This window comes from Anomaloglossus baeobatrachus, chromosome 5 (genome assembly GCF_048569485.1).
Source record: "Anomaloglossus baeobatrachus isolate aAnoBae1 chromosome 5, aAnoBae1.hap1, whole genome shotgun sequence".
In the NCBI taxonomy this organism is placed as follows: Eukaryota; Metazoa; Chordata; class Amphibia; order Anura; family Aromobatidae; genus Anomaloglossus; species Anomaloglossus baeobatrachus.
In genome coordinates, this window is record NC_134357.1 from 499575622 (window position 1) to 499600528 (window position 24907).

Genomic DNA, 24907 nt, shown 5'->3' on the forward strand with positions numbered 1-24907 from the left:
AGATTTTATATAGGAAAAACCATCAGATGCCTATATGTCCGGTTTAAGGAACACTATAATTCAATTCTGACAGGAAAGGGATCCCCAAGATTGATAGCACATGTACGTGAATCGCACAATAGCTGCCCTGATATCTTGAATTTTGCCGGTTTGGAAAGGGTTTCACTCCCATTGCAAGGAGGGGACCATCATAAACTATTGTTGCAAATGGAGGCAAAGTTAATTATAAAATATGGAGCACAGGGAGCATTGGGAATGAATGACCGCAATGACTTATCAGTCTTCTTGTAATAGAGTTTTTTTATCGCAGGAATATTATCATGGTTAAATAGGTATACATGTTTCAGGATTAGTGGGATTGTTAATAATGTATAAAAGATATCCCAGAAAAATTAAATAAAGTACAGATGGATTGTAATAATTATTACCACATTTATGAACCATGTATGAACTTATTTTTGTGAATGCCATGATAATTTACATCTCTGTAATATTGTCCGATTCTGGATTGTTCACAATGTTTGTTTTTATCATTGGTACGTTAAGTATGTATACATAGTACCTTTTATTGTATTATACACTTCATTTGCACTTTTTTTACATGTGGGGAGGTCACCTGGATGCACTATCCTATTTAAGGAGAGTTGATCTTACCCCACATGTGGACCCGTGGAAGCCTAATCACAGGCGAAACGGCCGTCGTCCGCAGTGAGGGGCCGCATCCAGGTCTCCTCCACCCGCTGACTGCTACACACCTTTTATCTTTGTATATGGAATAAAGAATCTCCGGAAAAAGATATCAGCATTGGTGCGGTCTTATTCTTCTTCTATATGGATGATTGGAACTGACTGTTTCTATTTGGACCTGCACGCTGATCCGGTTCTCATCGGAGACGACCGGTGCTGTATTTTCCTTCCCCACCAGTGAGCCCAGGTGTAACAAGCATATACGGGTAGTGCAGGACTGCGCTCTCCTTTGGAACTTCCAGGACCTGCCGGAGGATCACATGGCCAGAAGCATGTGGTATCTCCGGATGTTGTGAGTGTGAGCGCGTATGTGCAATATCGTCAATGTGTGTGTGCGTGAGTGTATGCGATCGGGTGTGTGCGTGAGTGTATGCGATCGGGTGTGTGCGTGAGTGTATGCGATCGGGTGTGTGTGAGTGTATGCGATCGGGTGTGTGTGAGTGTATGCGATCGGATGTGTGTGAGGGTGTGTGTGTGTGTGTATGCGATCGTGTGTGTGTGTGTGTGTGTGTGTGTGTATGCGATCGGATCTGTGTCGGCAGAGGAGCACGGCGTGCTGGAGGAGGCTGGGAGGAGAGAGGCTGATGCTGGGGGAGGCTGAGGCTGGGGTAGGCTGGGAGGAGAGAGGCTGATGCTGGAGACAGAAAAGGCTGATGCTGGGAGGAGAGAGGCTGAGGCTGGGGTAGGCTGGGAGGAGAGAGGCTGATGCTGGGAGGAGAGAGGCTGATGCTGGGGGAGGCTGATGCTGGGGCAGGCTGAGGCTGGGGTAGGCTGAGAGGAGAGAGGCTGATGCTGGGGACAGAAAAGGCTGATGCTGGGGACAGAAAAGGCTGATGCTGGGAGGAGAGAGGCTGATGCTGGGGGAGGCTGAGGCTGGGGTAGGCTGGGAGGAGAGAGGCTGATGCTGGGAGGAGAGAGGCTGATGCTGGGAGGAGAGAGGCTGATGCTGGGGGAGGCTGAGGCTGGGGTAGGCTCGGAGGAGAGAGGCTGATGCTAGGGACAGAAAAGGCTGATGCTGGGAGGAGAGAGGCTGATGCTGGGGACAGAAAAGGCTGATGCTGGGAGGAGAGAGGCTGATGCTGGGAGGAGAGAGGCTGATGCTGGGATGAGAGAGGCTGATGCTGGGAGGAGAGAGGCTGATGCTGGGATGAGAGAGGCTGATGCTGGGAGGAGAGAGGCTGATGCTGGGAGGAGAGAGGCTGATGCTGGGAGGAGAGAGGCTGATGCTGGGAGGAGAGAGGCTGATGCTGGGAGGAGAGAGGCTGATGCTGCGGGCAGAGAGGCTGATGCTGCGGGCAGAGAGGCTGATGCTGCGGGCAGAGAGGCTGATGCTAGGGAGGAGAGAGGCTGATGCTAGGGACAGAAAAGGCTGATGCTGGGAGGAGAGAGGCTGATGCTGGGATGAGAGAGGCTGATGCTGGGAGGAGAGAGGCTGATGCTGCGGGCAGAGAGGCTGATGCTGCGGGTAGAGAGGCTGATGCTGCGGGTAGAGAGGCTGATGCTGGTGCAGCATGGGGGATGGAGCACGATGGGGGGTGCGCAGCTCCGGGGATGGAGCACGATGGGGACTGCGCAGTATGGTGGATGGAGCACGTTTGGGAGTGTGCAGTATGGCGGATGGAGCACGTTTGGGAGTGCGCAACATGGCGGATGGAGCACGTTTGGGAGTGCGCAGAATGGCGGATGCAGCACGTTTGGGAGTGCGCAGCATGGGGGATGCAGCACGATGGGGAGTGCGCAGTATGGCGGATGGAGCACGTTTGGGAGTGCGCAGTATGGCGGATGGAGCACGTTTGGGAGTGCGCAGCATGGCGGATGGAGCACGTTTGGGAGTGCGCAGCATGGTGGATGGAGCACGTTTGGGAGTGCGCAACATGGCGGATGGAGCACGTTTGGGAGTGCGCAGCATGGCGGATGCAGCACGTTTGGGAGTGCGCAGCATGGGGGATGCAGCACGATGGGGAGTGCGCAGTATGGCGGATGGAGCACGTTTGGGAGTGCGCAGTATGGCGGATGGAGCACGTTTGGGAGTGCGCAGCATGGTGGATGGAGCACGTTTGGGAGTGCGCAGCATGGCGGATGGAGCACGTTTGGGGGTGCGCAGCATGGGAGATGGAGCACGATGGGGGGTGCGCAGCATAGGGAATGGAGCACGATGGGGAGTGCGCTGTATGGGGGATGGAGCACGATGGGGGGTGCGCAACATGGGGGATGGAGCACGATGGTAAGTGCACACCTCCCCCCAACACACACACACACACGCGCGTGCGCACTGCAAAACACACCACACACACACTGGGAACCACAAACAACTGCCCTACACAGACACCCACACACACAGACAATGCTGCACACACACAACACCCAACACACAAACACCGCGGCATACATAAATATACGCACATACCGCACAACACACACATTGCACAAAACATACCTCCCCCAAAACACACCACACACACACACACAACGCTACAGACACACAGCGCTCCACAAACAACGCAACACACGCAACACACATACAACACCGCTCTCACCCCCCATCACACCCAGACAACACGCATAACATGTACAGCACCCTACACAAACACCTGGTAAGTACACACAACAACATCTATATATATATATATATATATATATATATATATATATAACAAAAATCATACATGAACTACACAATACGTAAATTCTAGAATACCCGATGCGTAGAATCGGGCCACCTTCTAGTATATTATAAATGCTAAGAACAGTTGAACTAATGACATTGTCCTTAAAAATTGTCTCTTAGTTTTCCATAAGCCCGGAGGTGCTCTGAACTCAAAGGCCTCTGTCTGTTTGTATTCGTAGGTCTTTACATCACATGGGCCCACCGTCATCATGCCTACCTGGTTCTGTTCCAAAGAGTGGTTCTGCTACGTGGGGCAATTTGTTGAAGATGGCCAGGTAAGACCAGACTCTTCCAGATCATTCATTTTTGATCCTGCCATGCAGTTCAAACACTGTCCATCGGAGGGCGACAAAGAGCACAAGTGATAGCTCCTCCCAGGCAAAAAGGCGGCGAAATCTGAGCCATGATGAGAGTGATAATTGGGATGATGATAGTCATTTTGCGAAACTTTTTCAATAAATTGTTTTCACCTTATGACTAAGTGATGATTGCTGAACCAGTTATGTCGATATCGTCTTAAAATGGAACTGCCCTTTAAGATATTGATTATACAGAAAAATATAAGAAAAGAATGTCTTCACTGTATCTCAGACTTTATTCTATGCATTATAGGGCTTTTCTTTTCATTTGGACCACCCCTTATGGTAGTACTGGTGGCCCAAGGTTACAATCTTCGTCTATATATCTCTATATAAGGAGAGGAAGTCGTGAATGGCTGATTGCCATACTGACCCGGACCCCCGCTGCTCCTCTTCTTTTTACAGGGTCCCATTTTCTCGCCTCGGAGTGATAAGGAGGGTTTGTCAGATGGCCAGAAATAGCAGGGTCCTGGGAAATGGCAAGCAAAGCACCGAGGGTCAGGTCACCACGTCGTCTGCGTGTAAGGGGCATCATCCACAACAGGCACCCTTTAAAGGGGCAGCTGAACACTTCGGGGAGGGGGGGGGGGCTGTTGGTGGTTATAGCATTTCAGTCCCTGCGTGACCCTGTTGGGATAGTCGGGAGAAGTGACTGTCTATGGGAACAACATGGGGCATCCCAGCAGCTGAATCCCACCCCTCATCCAACTTCTAATGTGGTTATCCCCCTTCCCGGGAGTACCGGCGCACAAGTGGGCGTCAGATACTTTCTTGGCACCGAAGCGAGGAAATGTAACTTCTATCAGAGACAAATATCAGTTCCTATAAACGGTTTATGCTTCGGCGCGGGGTTCCCACACGAGGTGCCTCACGTCTTACCCCCTCACAATAGGAGAGTGTCAGCCTGGGAATTGAGTGGGGTGGTTGTCAGATTTTTAACCAGTTTTTTATCCTGAATTTCCAGTTCTTTGGAGTTTTCCCACTTTCAGTGTTGAATGACAATGATCACATTCACTGACAGCTAGCGGAGATAGTGGAACATGAAGTGTGTTAGAAAGTAGCAGAACTTGTAAAAAACAAGGATCTGATCCAGATCTTCTGTATGATGTCAGAGGACTGTATAGAAGCAGCGCTTGTCTCATCATCCTCATCATTATCACCCCCACCATCATCAGTGTGTATCATTATAGGTCATGGCGCTCTTTGTCTTTTTGTTTCCAGGGGACCCCAGAGGATCTGCTGTTCTTCTATGATCACCTTCGGAAAGGTGGCGGCGTACATCGCGTAGATGAGTGTCTCCTGCAGTACCGCTACCACGAACACGCCGCCACGCATTTTGTATCAGAGTGAGTGTATACTATACATACTGTATGGAGTGGGCACGGTAATATGGCCTCATACGCAGCAAGCTGCAATGCTCTGCGGATCCTGGCATTTTTCTATCATAGCTGCAATGCTCTGCGGATCCTGGCACCTTTCTATCATAGCTGCAATGCTCTGCGGATCCTGACACCTTTCTATCATAGCTAGGATGTTCTGCATGTTCTGACTCCTTTCTATCATAGGTGCGATGCTCTGCAGATCCTGACACCTTTCTCTCATAGCTGCGATGCTCTGTGTCCTGAGTCTGACATCTTTCTATCATAGCTGCGATGCTCTACGTGTCCTGACATCTTTCTATCATAGGTGCGATGCTCTGCGTGTCTTGACTCCTTTCTATTATAGGTGCGATGCTCTGTGTGTCCTGACACCTTTCTACCATAGCTGCGATGCTCTGTGTCCTGACTCCTTTCTATCACAGCTGCGATGCTCTGCGTGCCCTGACACCTTTCTATCATAGCTGCGATGCTCTGCCTGTCCTGACACCTTTCTATCATAGCTGCAATGCTCTGCGTGTCCTGACATCTTTCTATCATAGCTGCAATGCTCTGCGTGTCCTGACACCTTTCTATTATAGCTGCGATGCTCTGCCTGTGCTGACACCTTTCTATCATTGCTGCGATGCTCTGCCTGTCCGGACACTGTTCTATCACAGCTGCGATGCTCTGCCTGTTGACATCTTTCTGTCATAGCTGCGATGCTCTACCTGTCCTGACATCTTTCTGTCATAGCTGCGATGCTCTGCGTGTCCTGACATCTTTCTGTCATAGCTGCGATGCTCTACCTGTCCTGACATCTTTCTGTCATAGCTGCGATGCTCTGCGTGTCCTGACATCTTTCTGTCATAGCTGCGATACTCTGCGTGTCCTGACATCTTTCTACGGTATCATAGCTGCGATGCTCTGCGTGTCCTGACACCTTTCTATTATAGCTGCGATGCTCTGCGTGTCCTGACATCTTTCTATCATAGCTGCGATGCTCTGCGTGTCCTGACATCTTTCTGTCATAGCTGCGATGCTCTGCCTGTATCTAGCCCTGTACCGTCTTACACCCATTGTCGGCTTCATGCGTCCGACCCCCCAGGACCAGCCCTGCCTCCTCCCCCCATACAGGACTCCGCTCCGCTGCCGAGTACAGCATCATGGCACGGCCTAGCTCTTACTCCAAGCGGTCATTGTTGCCCAGAGCATCCTATCACAGCGCAGCTTTCATTTTACCAGAGCTGTTTAAGAAATGAAAGCTAAGCTCTGATTGGTTGCTATCGGCAACAAAGAAATTGTTTATAAATGAGGCCTATGGCACCTAGTAAAGACAAGGCCCGTCCTGTTTGGAGGACGAGACGGGTTTTGCAGCGTTGAGCTTATCGGGGCGTAATCTGGCGGGTCACAGGAGAGAAGCATCAGCCATAATATTTGATGGATAGAGAATAATGCTGGGGGCATTTTCACATACTCTGTCTACCACGTCACGTGACTCTGCCTCCTGTTAACTCACTCACTACCGATCAAACCCAAAGAGCATGCTGCTGAAGGACAACTACTCTCATCATGCTTAATGAAACTCTCATTGTCATATTGTGTATTATTCTCTTATCCAAGCCTTCAATCATAGAGATTTATAAGATACTGTGGAACTACAAGTCCCAGTAAACCTTATTGCCATTTATTGCTGCTGTGCTCCATGTACATGAGAACGAGTGAGTGCTCTATGGGCATGCTGACATGTGTAGTCCTGTTCTGCGGCAGGTAGGGCGCGCCATTTGGCTCCGACAGTGTCCTCCGGTGACTGATGTTTGTCTCTGTTGACTATTTGTTCAATGACGATGTCTCGAGTTTCATAATTTCACCGACTTCAACAAATAATCTCACACCACAAGGAACCTGCAACGAGATGTGGACCACAGCGATTGAATTGCCTGCTGTAGACCTCCACAGATATACGATGACAACACCTGCTGTAGACTTCCACAGATATACGATGACATCACCTGCTGTAGACCTCCACAGATATACGATGACATCACCTGCTGTAGACCTCCACAGATATACGATGACATCACCTGCTGTAGACCTCCACAGATATACGATGACATCACCTGCTGTAGACCTCCACAGATGTACGATGACATCACCTGCTGTAGACCTACACAGATATACGATGACATCACCTGCTGTAGACCTCCACAGATATACGATGACATCACCTGCTGTAGACCTCCACAGATATACGATGACATCACCTGCTGTAGACCTCCACAGATGTACGATGACATCACCTGCTGTAGACCTCCACAGATATACGATGACATCACCTGCTGTAGACCTCCACAGATATACAATGACATCACCTGCTGTAGACCTCCACAGATGTACGATGACATCACCTGCTGTAGATCTCCACAGATGTACGATGACATCACCTGCTGTAGACCTCCACAGATATATACGATGACATCACCTGCTGTAGACCTCCACAGACATACGATGACATCACCTGCTGTAGACCTCCACAGATGTATGATGACATCACCTGCTGTAGACCTCCACAGATGTACGATGACATCACCTTCTGTAGATCTCCACAGATATATACGATGACATCACGTTCTGTAGACCTCCACAGATATACGAGGACATCACCTGCTGTAGACCTCCACAAATATACGATGACATCACCTGCTGTAGACCTCCAAAGATGTATGATGACATCACCTGTTGTAGACCTCCACAGATATACGATGACATCACGTGCTGTAGACATCCACAGATATACGATGACATCACCTGCTGTAGACCTCCACAGATATACGATAACCTCACCTGCTGTAGACCTCCACAGATATACGATGACATCACCTGCTGTAGACCGCCACAGATTGTGATGACATCACCTGCTGTAGACCTCCACAGATATACGATGACATCACTTGCTGTAGACCTCCACAGATGTACGATGACATCACCTGCAGTAGACCTCCCAAGATGAACGATGACATCATCTTCTGCTGCAGACCTCCAGAGATGAATTATGACATTATCACCTGCATTAGACCTCCAGAGATGAATGACAACATAATCACCTGAAAAAGACCTCCAGAGATGAAGGATAATATCATCACCTGAAGTAGACCTCAAGAGATGAATTATGACATCACCTGCAGAAACCTTCAGAGATGAAGGATGACATGACTTGCAGTAGACCTCCAGAGATCAACGATGACATCATCACTTTCTGTAGACCTCCAGAAGGGAAAGATTACAGCACCTGCTCTAGACCTCCAGGAATGATAATATCACCTGCAGTAGACCTCTAGAGATCAACGATGACATCATCACTTGCAGTAGACTTCCAGAAGGGAAAGATGACATCACCTGCTCTAGACCTCCAGGAATGATAATATAACCTGCAGTAGACCTCCAGAGATGAATGATGACATCACCTGCTCCATATCTCCAGAATTAGGATCTCCTGCTGCTGACCTCCAGAAATGAACGATGACATCATCACCAGATCTCCAGCTCCTGCTTTAGACCTCCAGAAAAGAATGATGACATCACCACCTGCTCCAGATCTGCAGGAATGAGATCTCCACCTGCAGACCTCCAGAGAGGAACGATGACATCACCACCTGCTCCAGATCTCCAGGAATGAGATCCCCTGCTGCAGAGCTCCAGAGAGGAACGATGACATCACCACCTGCTCCAGATCTCCAGGAATGAGATCTCCTGCTGCAGACCTCCAGAGAAGGAACAATGACATCACGACCTGCTCCAGATCTCCAGGAATGAGATCTCCTGCTGCAGACCTCCAGAGAAGGAACAATGACATCACGACCTGCTCCAGATCTCCAGGAATGAGATCTCCAGCTGCAGACCTTCAGAGGACAACGATGACATCATCACCTGCTTCAGATCTCCAGGTATGAATCTCCAGCTGCAGACCTCCAGAGAGGAACGATGACATCACCACCTGCTCCAGATCTCCAGGAATGAGATCTCCAGCTGCAGACCTCCAGAGAGGAACGATGACATCACCTATGTCATCATGTCATCATCACGTAATCAGTACCTCCTTGCTTGGGGCTGCCAGTGTCAGTCCCAGGAGCGCCACATGTCAGCGTTGGTATCTCATATGTTGAGTATCAATCTTCCAGCATTTGTAAGATCTCCGCTTGCAGTTGGTGAATTCTCCGGCTATAAACCTGCGGGCACCGCTGCTTTTCTTGCTGGATGAGAAGGCTGCCTGTGATACATTTTATTGTGTGTCAAGATGAAGAGTGAAGGGCATACCAGTACCCTGGAAACTTGTAACGAGTGCCATCCTCTCTGTATGCCCAGATGACTGGATTGCGGCACTTTTTATTTGCTCAGTGCACATCTTTATATTAAAGGATCACACCCTTCATAATCTATTGCATTAAGACTGCAAAAATCCGCCATCTTTATGGTACTTTTACTGCACGACCTTCTGGCACCGAGGTGTCCAGAACCCGCTATCTGTTCCCTGACAATTGGATTGCGGCATATTTTTTTTTTAATAAATAATCATAGCCGCCATACATTGCATCCGGACTACAAAAATATGACAAATTTGCGCCACTTTGCCCATACGACACAGTACCTGCCATAGTTAGTGTGGGAGGACGGCGCCATTTCCTTCTGGTAGCGTAACGGAAGGTTCCCACAGTGTAATAAAGCAGCGCTGCGAGGCGTCCTCCCTGCACGAGGCGGCAAGTTCATACTCCTCGGTCTGCACCTGTCCTGGCTCCGACTATGGGAACCTGTTCCCCCAGCTTTCCCTGCACTGGAATCACAGGTACCAGCCCCGGGGGGCAGCGAGAACAGCAGCGAGCAAATGTTCCTGGCACTACACATGCCGCAGAGGAGGATTCTGGGAATGTGCCCGGAGCCCGCATTTTACCTTCTCCGAGGTGAAATTTGTGGCCGGAGACACAGCCCTTCCCCCATAGTATAGTAAGTATATCAACCTTCCGTAATTACTGGTAAAACCACAGCTACCTGTCAACGGAGGTCCATTGTTTGGCGGATGAACCACGTCTATTGTTAAGCGGGGTCCTGGGGGGGAAGAAAAACCCAGACTACTGTGGGAAATTCATTCATAGGTCAAGTAAAGCGGTTGTGCAGGATTGGAAAAACATGTCCGCTTGCGTGCAGGAACAGCGCCGCTCTCGTCTTCAGGTGGTGCATGGTATAGCAACATATATCATATTTTGTGGTCGCATTCCTTATCCGTCACATCTTCTTGTAGCGATTACCCTGTCACTATGATCACTGTGTGCACTTACCTACTGAGTCAGCAGTCAGCCCCCCCCCCCCTCCTTCCCAGGTGTGTGTTTTCTATGATTTACGAGTTTTATGAATGTGGGAGAAGGTTTCCTCGTAGTTTGTGGTAATTGCTGACAATGCAGGATACACATCAATGCAAGAGAAGTGTCACGGATCCCGGGGACGCAGCGATCCAGGCAGATTGTACAGATCGGGAGGTTGTAAGGTGATACTCGGATACACAGGGCTGAGATATAGTGTGCATACACAGTACCCGTATAGTATACAGCACTCACACAGTACCTGAATAGTATAGGGCACTCACATAGTACCTGTGTAGTATATAGCAATCACACATTATCTGTATAGTATACAGCACTCACATAGTTCCCATATAGTATACAGCATATATATAACGCTCACACAGCACCTGTATAGTATACTGCATTCACACAGGACCCATATAGTATACAGCACTCACGCACTACCTGTATAGTATACAGAACTTGCACAGTACCCATATAGTATAGAGCTCTCACACAGTATCCGACTAGTATAGGACACTCACACAGTACCTGTATAGTATACAGCACTCACCCAGTACCCGTATAGTATACCGCACTCACCCAGTACCCGTATAGTATACAGCACTCACCCAGTACCCGTATAGTATACAGCACTCACCCAGTACCCGTATAGTATACAGCACTCACCCAGTACCCGTATAGTATACAGCACTCACCCAGTACCCGTATAGTATACAGCACTCACCCAGTACCCGTATAGTATACCGCACTCACCCAGTACCCGTATAGTATACAGCACTCACCCAGTACCCGTATAGTATACAGCACTCACCCAGTACCCGTATAGTATACAGCACTCACCCAGTACCCGTATAGTATACAGCACTCACCCAGTACCCGTATAGTATACAGCACTCACCCAGTACCCGTATAGTATACAGAACTCACACAGTACCTGTATAGTATACCGCACTCACCCAGTACCCGTATAGTATACCGCACTCACCCAGTACCCGTATAGTATACAGCACTCACCCAGTACCCGTATAGTATACAGCACTCACCCAGTACCCGTATAGTATACAGCACTCACCCAGTACCCGTATAGTATACAGCACTCACCCAGTACCCGTATAGTATACAGTACTCACCCAGTACCCGTATAGTATACCGCACTCACCCAGTACCCGTATAGTATACAGCACTCACCCAGTACCCGTATAGTATACAGCACTCACCCAGTACCCGTATAGTATACCGCACTCACCCAGTACCCGTATAGTATACAGCACTCACCCAGTACCCGTATAGTATACCGCACTCACCCAGTACCCGTATAGTATACAGCACTCACCCAGTACCCGTATAGTATACCGCACTCACCCAGTACCCGTATAGTATACAGCACTCACCCAGTACCCGTATAGTATACAGCACTCACCCAGTACCCGTATAGTATACCGCACTCACCCAGTACCCGTATAGTATACAGCACTCACCCAGTACCCGTATAGTATACAGCACTCACCCAGTACCCGTATAGTATACAGAACTCACACAGTACCTGTATAGTATAGGACACTCACCCAGTACCCGTATAGTATACAGAACTCACACAGTACCCATATAGTATAGAGCTCTCACACAGTATCCGACTAGTATAGGACACTCACACAGTACCTGTATAGTATACAGCACTCACCCAGTACCCGTATAGTATAGAGCACTCACTCCAGTACTTGTATAGTATACAGCACTCACACTGAACCCATATAGTATAGCGCACTCACACAGTATCCGTATAGTATACAGCACTCACCCAGTACCCGTATAGTATACAGCACTCACCCAGTACCCGTATATTATACAGAACTCACACAGTACCCGTATAGTATACAGAACTCACACAGTAACCATATAGTATAGAGCACTCACACAGTATCCGTATAGTATACAGCACTCACCCAGTACCCGTATAGTATAGAGCACTCACTCCAGTACTTGTATAGTATAAAGCACTCACACTGAACCCATATAGTATCGCGCACTCACACAGTACCTGTATAGTATGGAGCACTCCCACAGTACCTGTATAGTATAGAGCACTCACACAGTACCTGTATAGTACACATCACTCACACACTAACCGTATAGTATAGAGCACTCGCACAGTACCTGTATAGTACACATCACTCGCACAGTACCTGTATAGTATAGAGCACTCGCAGAGTACCTGTATAGTATAGAGCACTCGCACATTACCTGTATAGTATAGAGCACTCGCAGAGTACCTGTATAGTATAGAGCACTCGCACATTACCTGTATAGTACGCATTACTCACACACTCACCGTAAATTATAGAGAACTCGCACAGTACCTGTATAGTACGCATTACTCACACACTCACCGTAAATTATAGAGCACTCGCACATTACCTGTATAGTATAGAGCACTCGCACAGTACCTGTATAGTATAGAGCACTCGCACATTACCTGTATAGTACGCATTACTCACACACTCACCGTAAATTATAGAGAACTCGCACAGTACCTGTATAGTACGCATCACTCACTCACACACTAACCGTATAGTATAGAGCACTCGCACAGTACCTGTATAGTATAGAGTACTCACACAGTACCTGTATAGTATAGAGCACTCGCACAGTACCTGTATAGTATAGAGCACTCGCACACTACCTGTATAGTATAGAGCACTCGCACAGTACCTGTACAGTATAGAGCACTCACACAGTACCTGTATAGTATAGAGCACTCGCACAGTACCTGTATAGTATAGAGCACTCGCACAGTACCTGTATAGTACGCATTACTCACACACTAACCGTATGTTATAGAGCACTCGCACACTACCTGTATAGTATAGAGCACTCGCACAGTACCTGTATAGTATAGAGCACTCGCACAGTACCTGTATAGTATAGAGCACTCGCACACTACCTGTATAGTATAGAGCACTCGCACAGTACCTGTATAGTATAGAGCACTCGCACAGTACCTGTATAGTATAGAGCACTCGCACAGTACCTGTATAGTATAGAGCACTCGCACAGTACCTGTACAGTATAGAGCACTCGCACAGTACCTGTACAGTATAGAGCACTCGTACAGTACCTGTATAGTATAGAGCACTCGCACAGTACCTGTATAGTATAGAGCACTCGCACAGTACCTGTATAGTATAGAGCACTCGCACAGTACCTGTATAGTATAGAGCACTCGCACACTACCTGTATAGTATAGAGCACTCGCACACTACCTGTATAGTATAGAGCACTCGCACACTGCCTGTATAGTATAGAGCACTCGCACACTACCTGTATAGTATAGAGCACTCGCACACTACCTGTATAGTATAGAGCACTCGCACACTACCTGTATAGTATAGAGCACTCGCACACTACCTGTATAGTATAGAGCACTCGCACACTGCCTGTATAGTATAGAGCACTCGCACACTACCTGTATAGTATAGAGCACTCGCACACTACCTGTATAGTATAGAGCACTCGCACACTACCTGTATAGTATAGAGCACTCGCACACTACCTGTATAGTATAGAGCACTCGCACAGTACCTGTATAGTATAGAGCACTCACACTACCTGTATAGTATAGAGCACTCGCACACTACCTGTATACTATAGAGCACTCGCACAGTACCTGTATAGTATAGAGCACTCGCACAGTACCTGTATAGTACGCATTACTCACACACTAACCGTATGTTATAGAGCACTCGCACACTACCTGTATAGTATAGAGTACTCGCACAGTACCTGTATAGTATAGAGCACTTGCACAGTACCTGTATAGTATAGAGCACTCGCACAGTACCTGTATAGTATAGAGCACTTGCACAGTACCTGTACAGTATAGAGCACTCGCACAGTACCTGTACAGTATAGAGCACTCGCACAGTACCTGTATAGTATAGAGCACTCGCACAGTACCTGTATAGTATAGAGCACTCGCACAGTACCTGTATAGTATAGAGCACTCGCACAGTACCTGTATAGTATAGAGCACTCGCACACTACCTGTATAGTATAGAGCACTCGCACACTGCCTGTATAGTATAGAGCACTCGCACACTACCTGTATAGTATAGAGCACTCGCACACTACCTGTATAGTATAGAGCACTCGCACACTACCTGTATAGTATAGAGCACTCGCACAGTACCTGTATAGTATAGAGCACTCGCACACTGCCTGTATAGTATAGAGCACTCGCACACTACCTGTATAGTATAGAGCACTCGCACACTACCTGTATAGTATAGAGCACTCACACAGTACCTATATAGTATAGAGCACTCGCACAGTACCTGTATAGTACGCATTACTCACACACTAACCGTATGTTATAGAGCACTCACACTGTACCTGTATAGTACGCATCATTCACACCCTAACCGTATATTATAGAGCACTCACACTGTACCTGTATAGTATACAGTATTTGCACAGTACTTGTATACTACATGTATCCGCTCAAGTCTTGTGTGTTCCCCTTTGTAGGGAGACAATATGGAGGAATCGTGTGCAGTTTCTGGAGGAGCGAGTGCTCGAGCACTGGCCATCATTCACCATCTGGAATGCCGGCAAACAGGGTCGCAGGCTGTACCGGAGCCTGACACCCAGAAATAGAGACAAGGTAAGGGGGTCAGGTGTGTACTGGATGAGAGGAGCGCAGAACACGCGGTGTCCATTACCACAGCAGCCATATTGAATCACAGTGTTCATAGCTATGTGCTGCAGACAGGTGACTTCCAGGAATCCCAACCTGTGAGATGTCCTGACAGCTGCCCCATATATTCTGCTCCGGAGGCGCTGTTCTGGCCCCTGCAGGTAAAGGAGCGCAGTGCGGTGACAGAACTGCAGTCTCCTGGGAGATCACCCTCCATTCATTTCCCAGGTTGTCAGCAGCCATGATGTATGACCCAGTCAGATTTTTTAGGTTCTGCCAAGTACACCTGTATATGTTCCATCCAGTATGTAATCCATGACCTCCCACTAGATCAGCATTGTCTTCTTCTGAAATACTCTGTGCTGCTGCTGCTAGGACCCTTCTCCTTCCACCATTCATGATCTGTGAGTAGATCAGCACCTTCTCCTAAAATACTCTGTGCTGCTGCTAGGACCCTTCTTCCACCGTCCATGATCTCTCAGTAGATCACCACATTCTCCTAAAATACTCTGTGCTGCTGTTGAGGCCCTTGTACCTTGCAGCACTTTGTCAGTGATATCCAGCTAGATTAGCACAGTTCTCTTCTGAAATACTTTGTGCTGCTGGACAGACAGCTCCTTCCACTATGTAACTCTCAATCCATGACCTCTTATTAGATCAGTACACCATATCCCTGAAATACTCTGTGGTGCTGGGAGACCCTGCTCCTTCTACACACTCCCCTCCCCTAATACTCTGTGGTGCTGGGAGACCCTGCTCCTTCTACACACTCCCCTCCCCTAATACTCTGTGGTGCTGGGAGACCCTGCTCCTTCTACACACTCCCCTCCCCTAATACTCTGTGGTGCTGGGAGACCCTGCTCCTTCTACACACTCCCCTCCCCTAATACTCTGTGGTGCTGGGAGACCCTGCTCCTTCTACACACTCCCCTCCCCTAATACTCTGTGGTGCTGGGAGACCCTGCTCCTTCTACACACTCCCCTCCCCTAATACTCTGTGGTGCTGGGAGACCCTGCTCCTTCTACACACTCCCCTCCCCTAATACTCTGTGGTGCTGGGAGACCCTGCTCCTTCTACACACTCCCCTCCCCTAATACTCTGTGGTGCTGGGAGACCCTGCTCCTTCTACACACTCCCCTCCCCTAATACTCTGTGGTGCTGGGAGACCCTGCTCCTTCTACACACTCCCCTCCCCTAATACTCTGTGGTGCTGGGAGACCCTGCTCCTTCTACACACTCCCCTCCCCTAATACTCTGTGGTGCTGGAAGACCCTGCTCCTTCTACACACTCCCCTCCCCTAATACTCTGTGGCGCTGGGAGACCCTGCTCCTTCTACACACTCCCCTCCCCTAATACTCTGTGGTGCTGGCAGACCCTGCTCCTTCTACACACTCCCCTCCCCTAATACTCTGTGGTGCTGGGAGACCCTGCTCCTTCTACACACTCCCCTCCCCTAATACTCTGTGGTGCTGGGAGACCCTGCTCCTTCTACACACTCCCCTCCCCTAATACTCTGTGGTGCTGGGAGACCCTGCTCCTTCTACACACTCCCCTCCCCTAATACTCTGTGGTGCTGGGACAGACCCTGCTGTTGGCACAGTGTGGTATTAGAGAATGTTACCTCTACATACTGTAGGTTATGGTAATGGTATATCAGTATGAGCAGCATATGGCAGGTATAAGGTGACCTGGGGGGGCGACGCTGATACCCTCACACATCTGAGGCTTAGAGATGAAAGATGGCTGTACTCTGAGCAGGGTCGGGCAGATGTGAGGAGATTACAGATTTCATCCACTCTTTGTATTCCTTTCATATTATTTCAAACATCGACCATATGTAAGTAATTATGTCCTTGTCCAGCGGACCACCCACAGGGGAAAATCCACTGCAAGCTCAGGTATGAAGTGGGCCGAATGTCCTTATGACTGGTTCAAGCTCTTCCTGTCTTTTGTATTCCATGTTCTGTCTCTCCTGCTCCTCATATCCCAAGTCCTGTCTCTCCTGCTCCTCATATCCCAAGTCCTGTCTCTCCTGCCCCTCATATCCCAAGTCCTGTCTCTCCTGCCCCTCATATCCCAAGTCCTGTCTCTCCTGCCCCTCATATCCCAAGTCCTGTCTCTCCTGCTCCTCATATCCCAAGTCCTGTCTCTCCTGCTCCTCATATCCCAAGTCCTGTCTACTGTTCCTCGCATCACAAGTCTTGTCTCTCCTGCTCTTCGTAACCCAAGTTGTGTCTCTCCTGCCCCTCATATCCGAAGTTGTGTCTCTCCTGCCCCTCATATCCTAAGTCCTGTCTATTGCCCCTCATATCTCATGTCTTGTCTCTCCTGCCCCTCACATACCATGTCTTGTCTATAGTGCCCCCCGTACCCCGTGTCTTGACTCTCCTGCCCCTCAGATCCCATGTCTTGTCTCTCCTGGCCATCATATACCATGTCTTGTCTCTCTTGTCCTTCATATCTCTAGTTTTGTCTCTCTTGCCCCCTCAAATCTCATGACTTGTCTCTACTACTGTACTTCTCATATCCCCATAGCTCATGTCTTGTGTCTCCTTCCCCCCATATCCCATGTCTTCTCAAATGCCATGCTTTGCCTCTTTTACCCAGTGTATTCTGCCCATATTTGTCTCCCCTGCATTTTATCTGCAACATGTTGCCTCTCCTGCACTTCACATCCATCATTTTGTCTCACCTGCACTTCATATCCAACATTTTGTCTCTCCTGCACTTCATATCCAACATTTGTCTCTCCTGCACTTCATATCCAACATATTGTCTCTCTTGCACTTCATATCCAACATATTGTTTTTCCTGCATTTCATATCCAAAATGCTATTTCTCCGGAACGTCACAATCATCATTTTGTCTCTCCTGCACTTCCTACCCAAAGTTTCCTCTTTCCTGCACTTCATATCAAACATATTGTTTCTCCTGTCCCTCAAATGTCATGTTTGGCTCTCCAGGCCTCTCATATCCAACATCGTCACGCCTGTCTTTCATATTCAATTCTTTCCACCTCTCCTGTGCTTTTATATCCTGCTCTCTTTAATTCCTGTTACCCATTTTCCATATTTTGTCTATCCTGTTCCTTTTACTTGTTTCCCCACTCTGTTGCTCTTTTGGCTCTGGTGCTTTCTTTGCTGCCCCCTTCCTCTGGTTCAGGCCCCTGCCGCCTCCATACGTAGACAATGAGTCGGTCAGAGATGATATGTAGGTGTAACCTGTCCCCCTCACCGAGCCAGTCTGCTTCCAATTACCACCACACAGATCTTGCCATTGCCTCTAGCTGACCTTTTCTTAACGTTTTCTTTGGCAAACCGCGGAGACTGCGACATCAGACGCCTTTCAGCACGGTTATAATTAAAATCGCAGCCCGGTGTATTTTTACCTCTGGCCCAAAACCCTATGATCAGTTACTAAATCTCTGGGGTCTGGAGAAAGGGGCCCCTCTTCTATCCATCATAGGTGACCTGGAGGTCCCAACCAAGTGTAATAACAGGCCGAGCCATGAAGGGGTCAGAAGATAGTTATGGCATCAGTTAGATGCAGGACTTATCGGACACATATCTGGGGTAAGTGTTTCTATGAAAAACCAGGAGGAGCAGCTGGAGGATGTCTCGCAGATGGTCACTATTTAGTTATGGATTTGGGTTCTTATTAACATTTCAAACGCTGAAGCTAAGCAGACTCCTCCGACCAGAAGGAGCGCAGCGCCTATCATTGTGGACGGAGATGGAAACCAAATGCTTGAGTGCCATTGTCTCTTTTGTGGGTTCCTGCCCCTTATATGCAATGTCATCCTATGTCCTGTCTCTCCTGCCCTCTTATCCTATGTCCTGTGTCTCCTACCCCTCTTGTCCCATGTTCTGTCTCTCCTGCCCTCTTATCTCAAGTCCTGTCTGTCCTCTCCCTCTTATCCCATGTCCTGTCTCTCCTGCTGTCTTATCCCATGTCCTGTCTCTCCTGCCGTCTTATCCCATGTCCTGTCTCTCCTGCCCTCTTATCCCATGTCCTGTCTCTCCTGCTGTCTTATCCCATGTCCTGTCTCTCCTGCCGTCTTATCCCATGTCCTGTCTCTCCTGCCCTCTTATCCCATGTCCTGTCTCTCCTGCCGTCTTATCCCATGTCCTGTCTCTCCTGCCGTCTTATCCCATGTCCTGTCTCTCCTGCCGTCTTATCCCATGTCCTGTCTCTCCTGCCGTCTTATCCCATGTCCTGTCTCTCCTGCCGTCTTATCCCATGTACTCTCTCCTGCCCTCTTATCCCATGTACTGTCTCTCCTGTCCTCTTATCCCATGTCCTGTCTCTCCTGCCCTCTGATCTCATGTCCTGTCTCACCTGCCCTCTTATCCCATGTCCTATTTCTCTTGCCCTCTTGTCCCACGTCCTGTCTCTCCTGCCCCTCTTGTCTCACGTCCTGTCTTTTCTCCCCTCTTGTCTCACGGCCTGTCTCTCCGGCCCCTCTTGTCTCACGTCCTGTCTCTCCTGCCCCTCTTGTCTCACGTCCTGTCTCTCCTGCCCCTCTTGTCTCACGTCCTGTCTCTCCTGCCCCTCTTGTCTCACGTCCTGTCTTTTCTGCCCCTCTTGTCTCACGGCCTGTCTCTCCAGCCCCCTTCTCTCTCGGCCTGGCTCTCTTTTCCCTCTTATCTCATGTCCTGTCTCTCCTGCCCCTCTTGTCTCACGTCCTGTCTTTTCTCCCCTCTTGTCTCACGGCCTGTCTCTCCTGCCCCTCTTGTCTCACGGCCTGTCTCTCCGGCCCCTCTTGTCTCAGTGCCTGTCTCTCAGGGCCCCTCTTGTCCCACGGCCTGTCTCTCCTGCCCCTCTTGTCTCACGGCCTGTCTCTCCTGCCCCTCTTGTCTCACGTCCTGTCTCTCCTGCCCCTCTTGTCTCACGTCCTGTCTTTTCTGCCCCTCTTGTCTCACGGCCTGTCTCTCCAGCCCCCTTCTCTCTCGGCCTGGCTCTCTTTTCCCTCTTATCTCATGTCCTATCTCTCCTGCACCTCTTGTCCCACGTCCTGTCTCTCCTACCCCTCATGTCTCATGGCTTGTCTCTCCTGCCCCCTTGTCTCTTGGCCTGTCTCTCATGTGCCATTCTCTGCCTCTCCTGCCCCTCTTGTCTCACGGCCTGTCTCTCCTCTCCCTCTTATCTCATGTCCTGTCTCTCCTGCCCCTCTTGTCTCACGTCCTGTCTTTTCTGCCCCTCTTGTCTCACGGCCTGGCTCTCCAGCCCCCTTCCCCTTCTCTCTCGGCCTGGCTCTCTTTTCCCTCTTATCTCATGTCCTATCTCTCCTGCCCCTCTTGTCCCACGTCCTGTCTCTCCTGCCCCTCATGTCTCATGGCTTGTCTCTCCTGCCCCCTTGTCTCTTGGCCTGTCTCTCATGTGCCATTCCCTGCCTCTCCTGCCCTTCATGTCCCACGGCCTGTCTCTCCTGCCTCACTTATCTCACGTCCTGTCTGTCCTGCCCTTCATGTCCCACGGCCTGTCTCTCCTGCCCCTCATGTCTCACGGCCTGTCTCTCCTGCCCCTCTTATTTCAGGGCCTGTCTCACCTGCCCCTCTTGTCCCACGGCCCATCTCTCCTGCCCCTCTGTCCCACGACCCGTCTCTCCTGCACCTCTTGGCCCACGGCCCGTCTCTCCTGCACCTCTTGGCCCACGGCCCGTCTCTCCTGCACCTCTTGGCCCACGGCCTGTCTCTCCTTTCTCTCTTATCCCATGTCAGACAGACATCAGAAATGAACATTACAATAAATGTAGAGGACTGGAGAAGCGTGACATCTTACTTCCAAATCCAGCGCCTTACTTGACCACAGGTTCTTTGTGGTATTGCAGGTCAGCCCCAATAATAAATGAGCCTGGCTACAATACCAGACATGAGCTGTGAAACTATGTGACATGGTTTTCAGAAATCTTTGGTATGAAAGTCCTCTATACCGCTGCCTATCCAATCAGCACACGGCTGTGTATCACCGGCGGGAATACGATCTGCAGAACTGGCCGTGCGTGCTGGGAGTTGTTGTACACCATTGCTGTCTGCGGGATGTAGCAGAAAGCGTTAATCCATCCGCAGTATCTTGGTGCAGCGCCATCGTCCGGGTCAGACGTGCAGTTCTGGCTCTGCTCCTCGCTCCTGACATTAAATCCGAAAATGCGAATATTCCCAGGAAATGAGGCTGATGATAAAAACAGGTCCACTGGAGTCCGCGCTGGTCAGGTGAGGAACAGCTTACATTACGTCAGCGTCCCTCTCCAAACTCCTCTTCCAGACTGTTAGCGGCGTGTCGCCATGACGACGGTGTCCACATGGCGCGGTTTCCAGGCATTCTGCACACCTGCTGCACGACTACGGGAGCCGAGGATGAATCCCCAGAGCACGCAGAAGGAAGCGGATGGTGTGGAGGATTCTCTGCCGGGATCAGCCGATCGTCAGCACAGCGGAGCCTGGATCCCGAGCCGGTCAGCTGCTACCGCTCCAACGTGTCATCGCCTCTGCAGTCTCATCTCCCTCCTCCCCCATCCTGTCTTATGATGCGCTGTATAAAAGTGTATGTCCCTTTAAGATAGCATTAGATACACATCTCAGGAGACAGTATCACACATACTAGGATTAGATACACAGCTCAGCAGACTGTATCACACATGATAGGATTAGATACACAGCTCAGCAGACGGTATCACACATGATAGGATTAGATACACAGCTCAGCAGACTGTATCACACATGATAGGATTAGATACCCAGATCAGCAAGCAGTATCACACATAATAGGATTAGATACAGTGTTCAGTAGGAAGTATCACATGATAGTATTAGATACATAACGCAGCAGACACTATCACACATGATAGGATTAGATACACGGCTCAGCAGACAGTATCACACATGATAGGATTAGATACAGTGTTCAGCAGGAAGTATCACATGATAGTATTAGTTACATAACGCAGCAGACAGTATTACACATGATAGGATTAGATACACAGCTCAGCAGACCGTATCACACATCATAGGATTATATACACAGCTCAGAAGACAGTATCACATGATAGGATTAGATACACAGCTCAGCAGACAATATCACACAGAATAGGATTAGATACACAGCTCAGCAGACAGTATCACACATGTACGGATTAGATACACAGCTCAGCAGACCGTATCACACATCATAGGATTATATACACAGCTCAGAAGACAGTATCCCAGGATAGGATTAGATACACAGCTCAGCAGACAGTATCACACATGATAGGATTAGATACACAGCTCAGCAGAGAGTATCACACATCATAGGATTAGATACACAGCTCAGCAGGCAGTATCACACATGATAGGATTAGATACAGTGTTCAGCAGAAAGTATCACATGATAGTATTAGATACATAGCTCAGCAGATTGGTGTCACACTTGAAAGGCTTAGATACACGACTCATCTGTCGATATCACACATGATTAGATACACATTGCGCTCCCTTCGATGTGTCTGTGTACACACTGGTGCAGAGATCCCCTGCAGGTAGCCAGTCACACAGTAAATAAACATGTAGCAGACCTGGATTGTCGGTGGTGACGTGTCCCCGGCTGACGTGCTCCGCTCTCTGCCAGACACAAGGCCCATTGACTGGAAGAAAACAAATATACACGATACACAGAGCAGCCAGAAGAAGGCCGATCACTGACTGTAGTGTGTATCTGTCCCACAGACCACCCACCACGTACAGGGGCAAGATGCGGGCCACTGCTGTGATTGAACCGTCCGCAGACAGTAGGACTGAGCGCCAGCTTCACTAATCATGGACATCAATAGTAATCTAAAAATGACAGTATAGTGAGTGCAGCTCTGGGGTATAATACAGGATGTAACTCAGGATCAGTACAGGATAAGTAATGTAATGTATGTACACAGTGACTGCACCAGCAGAATAGTGAGTGCAGCTCTGGAGTATAATACAGGATGTAACTCAGGATCAGTACAGGATAAGTAATGTAATGTATGTACACAGTGACTGCACCAGCAGAATAGTGAGTGCAGCTCTGGAGTATAATACAGGAGGTAACTCAGGATCAGTACAGGATCAGTAATGTAATGTATGTACACAGTGACTGCACCAGCAGAATAGTGAGTGCAGCTCTGGAGTATAATACAGGAGGTAACTCAGGATCAGTACAGGATCAGTAATGTAATGTATGTACACAGTGACTGCACCAGCAGAATAGTGAGTGCAGCTCTGGAGTATAATACAGGAGGTAACTCAGGATCAGTACAGGATAAGTAATGTATGTATGTACACAGTGACTGCACCAGCAGAATAGTGAGTGCAGCTCTGGAGTATAATACAGGATGTAACTCAGGATCAGTACAGGATAAGTAATGTAATGTATGCACACAGTGACTGCACCAGCAGAATAGTGAGTGCAGCTCTGGAGTATAATACAGGATGTAACTCAGGATCAGTACAGGATAAGTAATGTAATGTATGTACACAGTGACTGCACCAGCAGAATAGTGAGTGCAGCTCTGGAGTATAATGCAGGATGTAACTCAGGATCAGTGCAGCATAAGTAATGTAATGTATGTACACAGTGACTCCACCAGCAGAATAGTGAGTGCAGCTCTGGAGTATAATACAGGAGGTAACTCAGGATCAGTACAGGATCAGTAATGTAATGTATGTACACAGTGACTGCACCAGCAGAATAGTGAGTGCAGCTCTGGAGTATAATACAGGAGGTAACTCAGGATCAGTACAGGATAAGTAATGTATGTATGTACACAGTGACTGCACCAGCAGAATAGTGAGTGCAGCTCTGGAGTATAATACAGGATGTAACTCAGGATCAGTACAGGATAAGTAATGTAATGTATGCACACAGTGACTGCACCAGCAGAATAGTGAGTGCAGCTCTGGAGTATAATACAGGATGTAACTCAGGATCAGTACAGGATAAGTAATGTAAAGTATGCACACAGTGACTGCACCAACAGAATAGTGAGTGCAGCTCTGGAGTATAATGCAGGATGTAACTCAGGATCAGTGCAGCATAAGTAATGTAATGTATGTACACAGTGACTCCACCAGCAGAATAGTGAGTGCAGCTCTGGAGTATAATACAGGAGGTAACTCAGGATCAGTAATGTAATGTATGTACACAGTGACTGCACCAGCAGAACGTTGATTACAGCTCTGGAGTATAATAGAGGATATGTGTACACATCTCACCCTGAACAATATCAGCAGGGGGAGAAGATGTACAATTTATATTCCCAGAGTCTGGCCTCGGTGAGGGACAGTCGCTGTGTGATTATGGTCATACTAGTTGTCACCCACATTTTCCACAACCAGAAAGTCATGCAGGACTTTTTTGTTTTTCTATAGCAGGGGCCAGGGGGGGACCTTTTTCATTACTGTAGTTCCTCATTGCTGTGCCGCTGTCACTAGTTCTGATTTACAGCGTCGCTCGTTTTTATTGCTTGTCAGGAGATTTTCGGGTCACTTTGTAACCTGACCTCAGACAATATCTAAACATTGAACGTGATGCATGACAGATAGGCTGGGTTTATGAAGTGGTGACAAGTTAATAGGTGACAGCATCTCAGAGCTGCGCTTCTGTAAAGGTCACCATGAGGCCGAGCAATGGCATTGTAAAGAGTGGAAAGCAGCAGACATTTATTCTACTCACCTTACGAGCTCCAGAGCTGCACTCACTATTCTGCTGGTGCAGTCA

At 48.7% G+C, this 24907-nt stretch overlaps 1 protein-coding gene across 4 annotated transcripts in view; it reads left to right on the top strand.

Moving 5' to 3' along the window:
• QTGAL (queuosine-tRNA galactosyltransferase) overlaps positions 1-24907 on the top strand; it is a 231489-nt gene that overhangs the window by 201835 nt on the left and 4747 nt on the right. For all 4 annotated transcript variants that reach the window (XM_075350780.1, XM_075350781.1, XM_075350782.1 and 1 more), the window contains 3 exons: positions 3595-3690; positions 4996-5120; positions 15011-15146. In XM_075350780.1, the coding sequence (XP_075206895.1) occupies positions 3595-3690; positions 4996-5120; positions 15011-15146 (357 nt within the window). The remainder of the gene's footprint in view (positions 1-3594; positions 3691-4995; positions 5121-15010; positions 15147-24907) is intronic.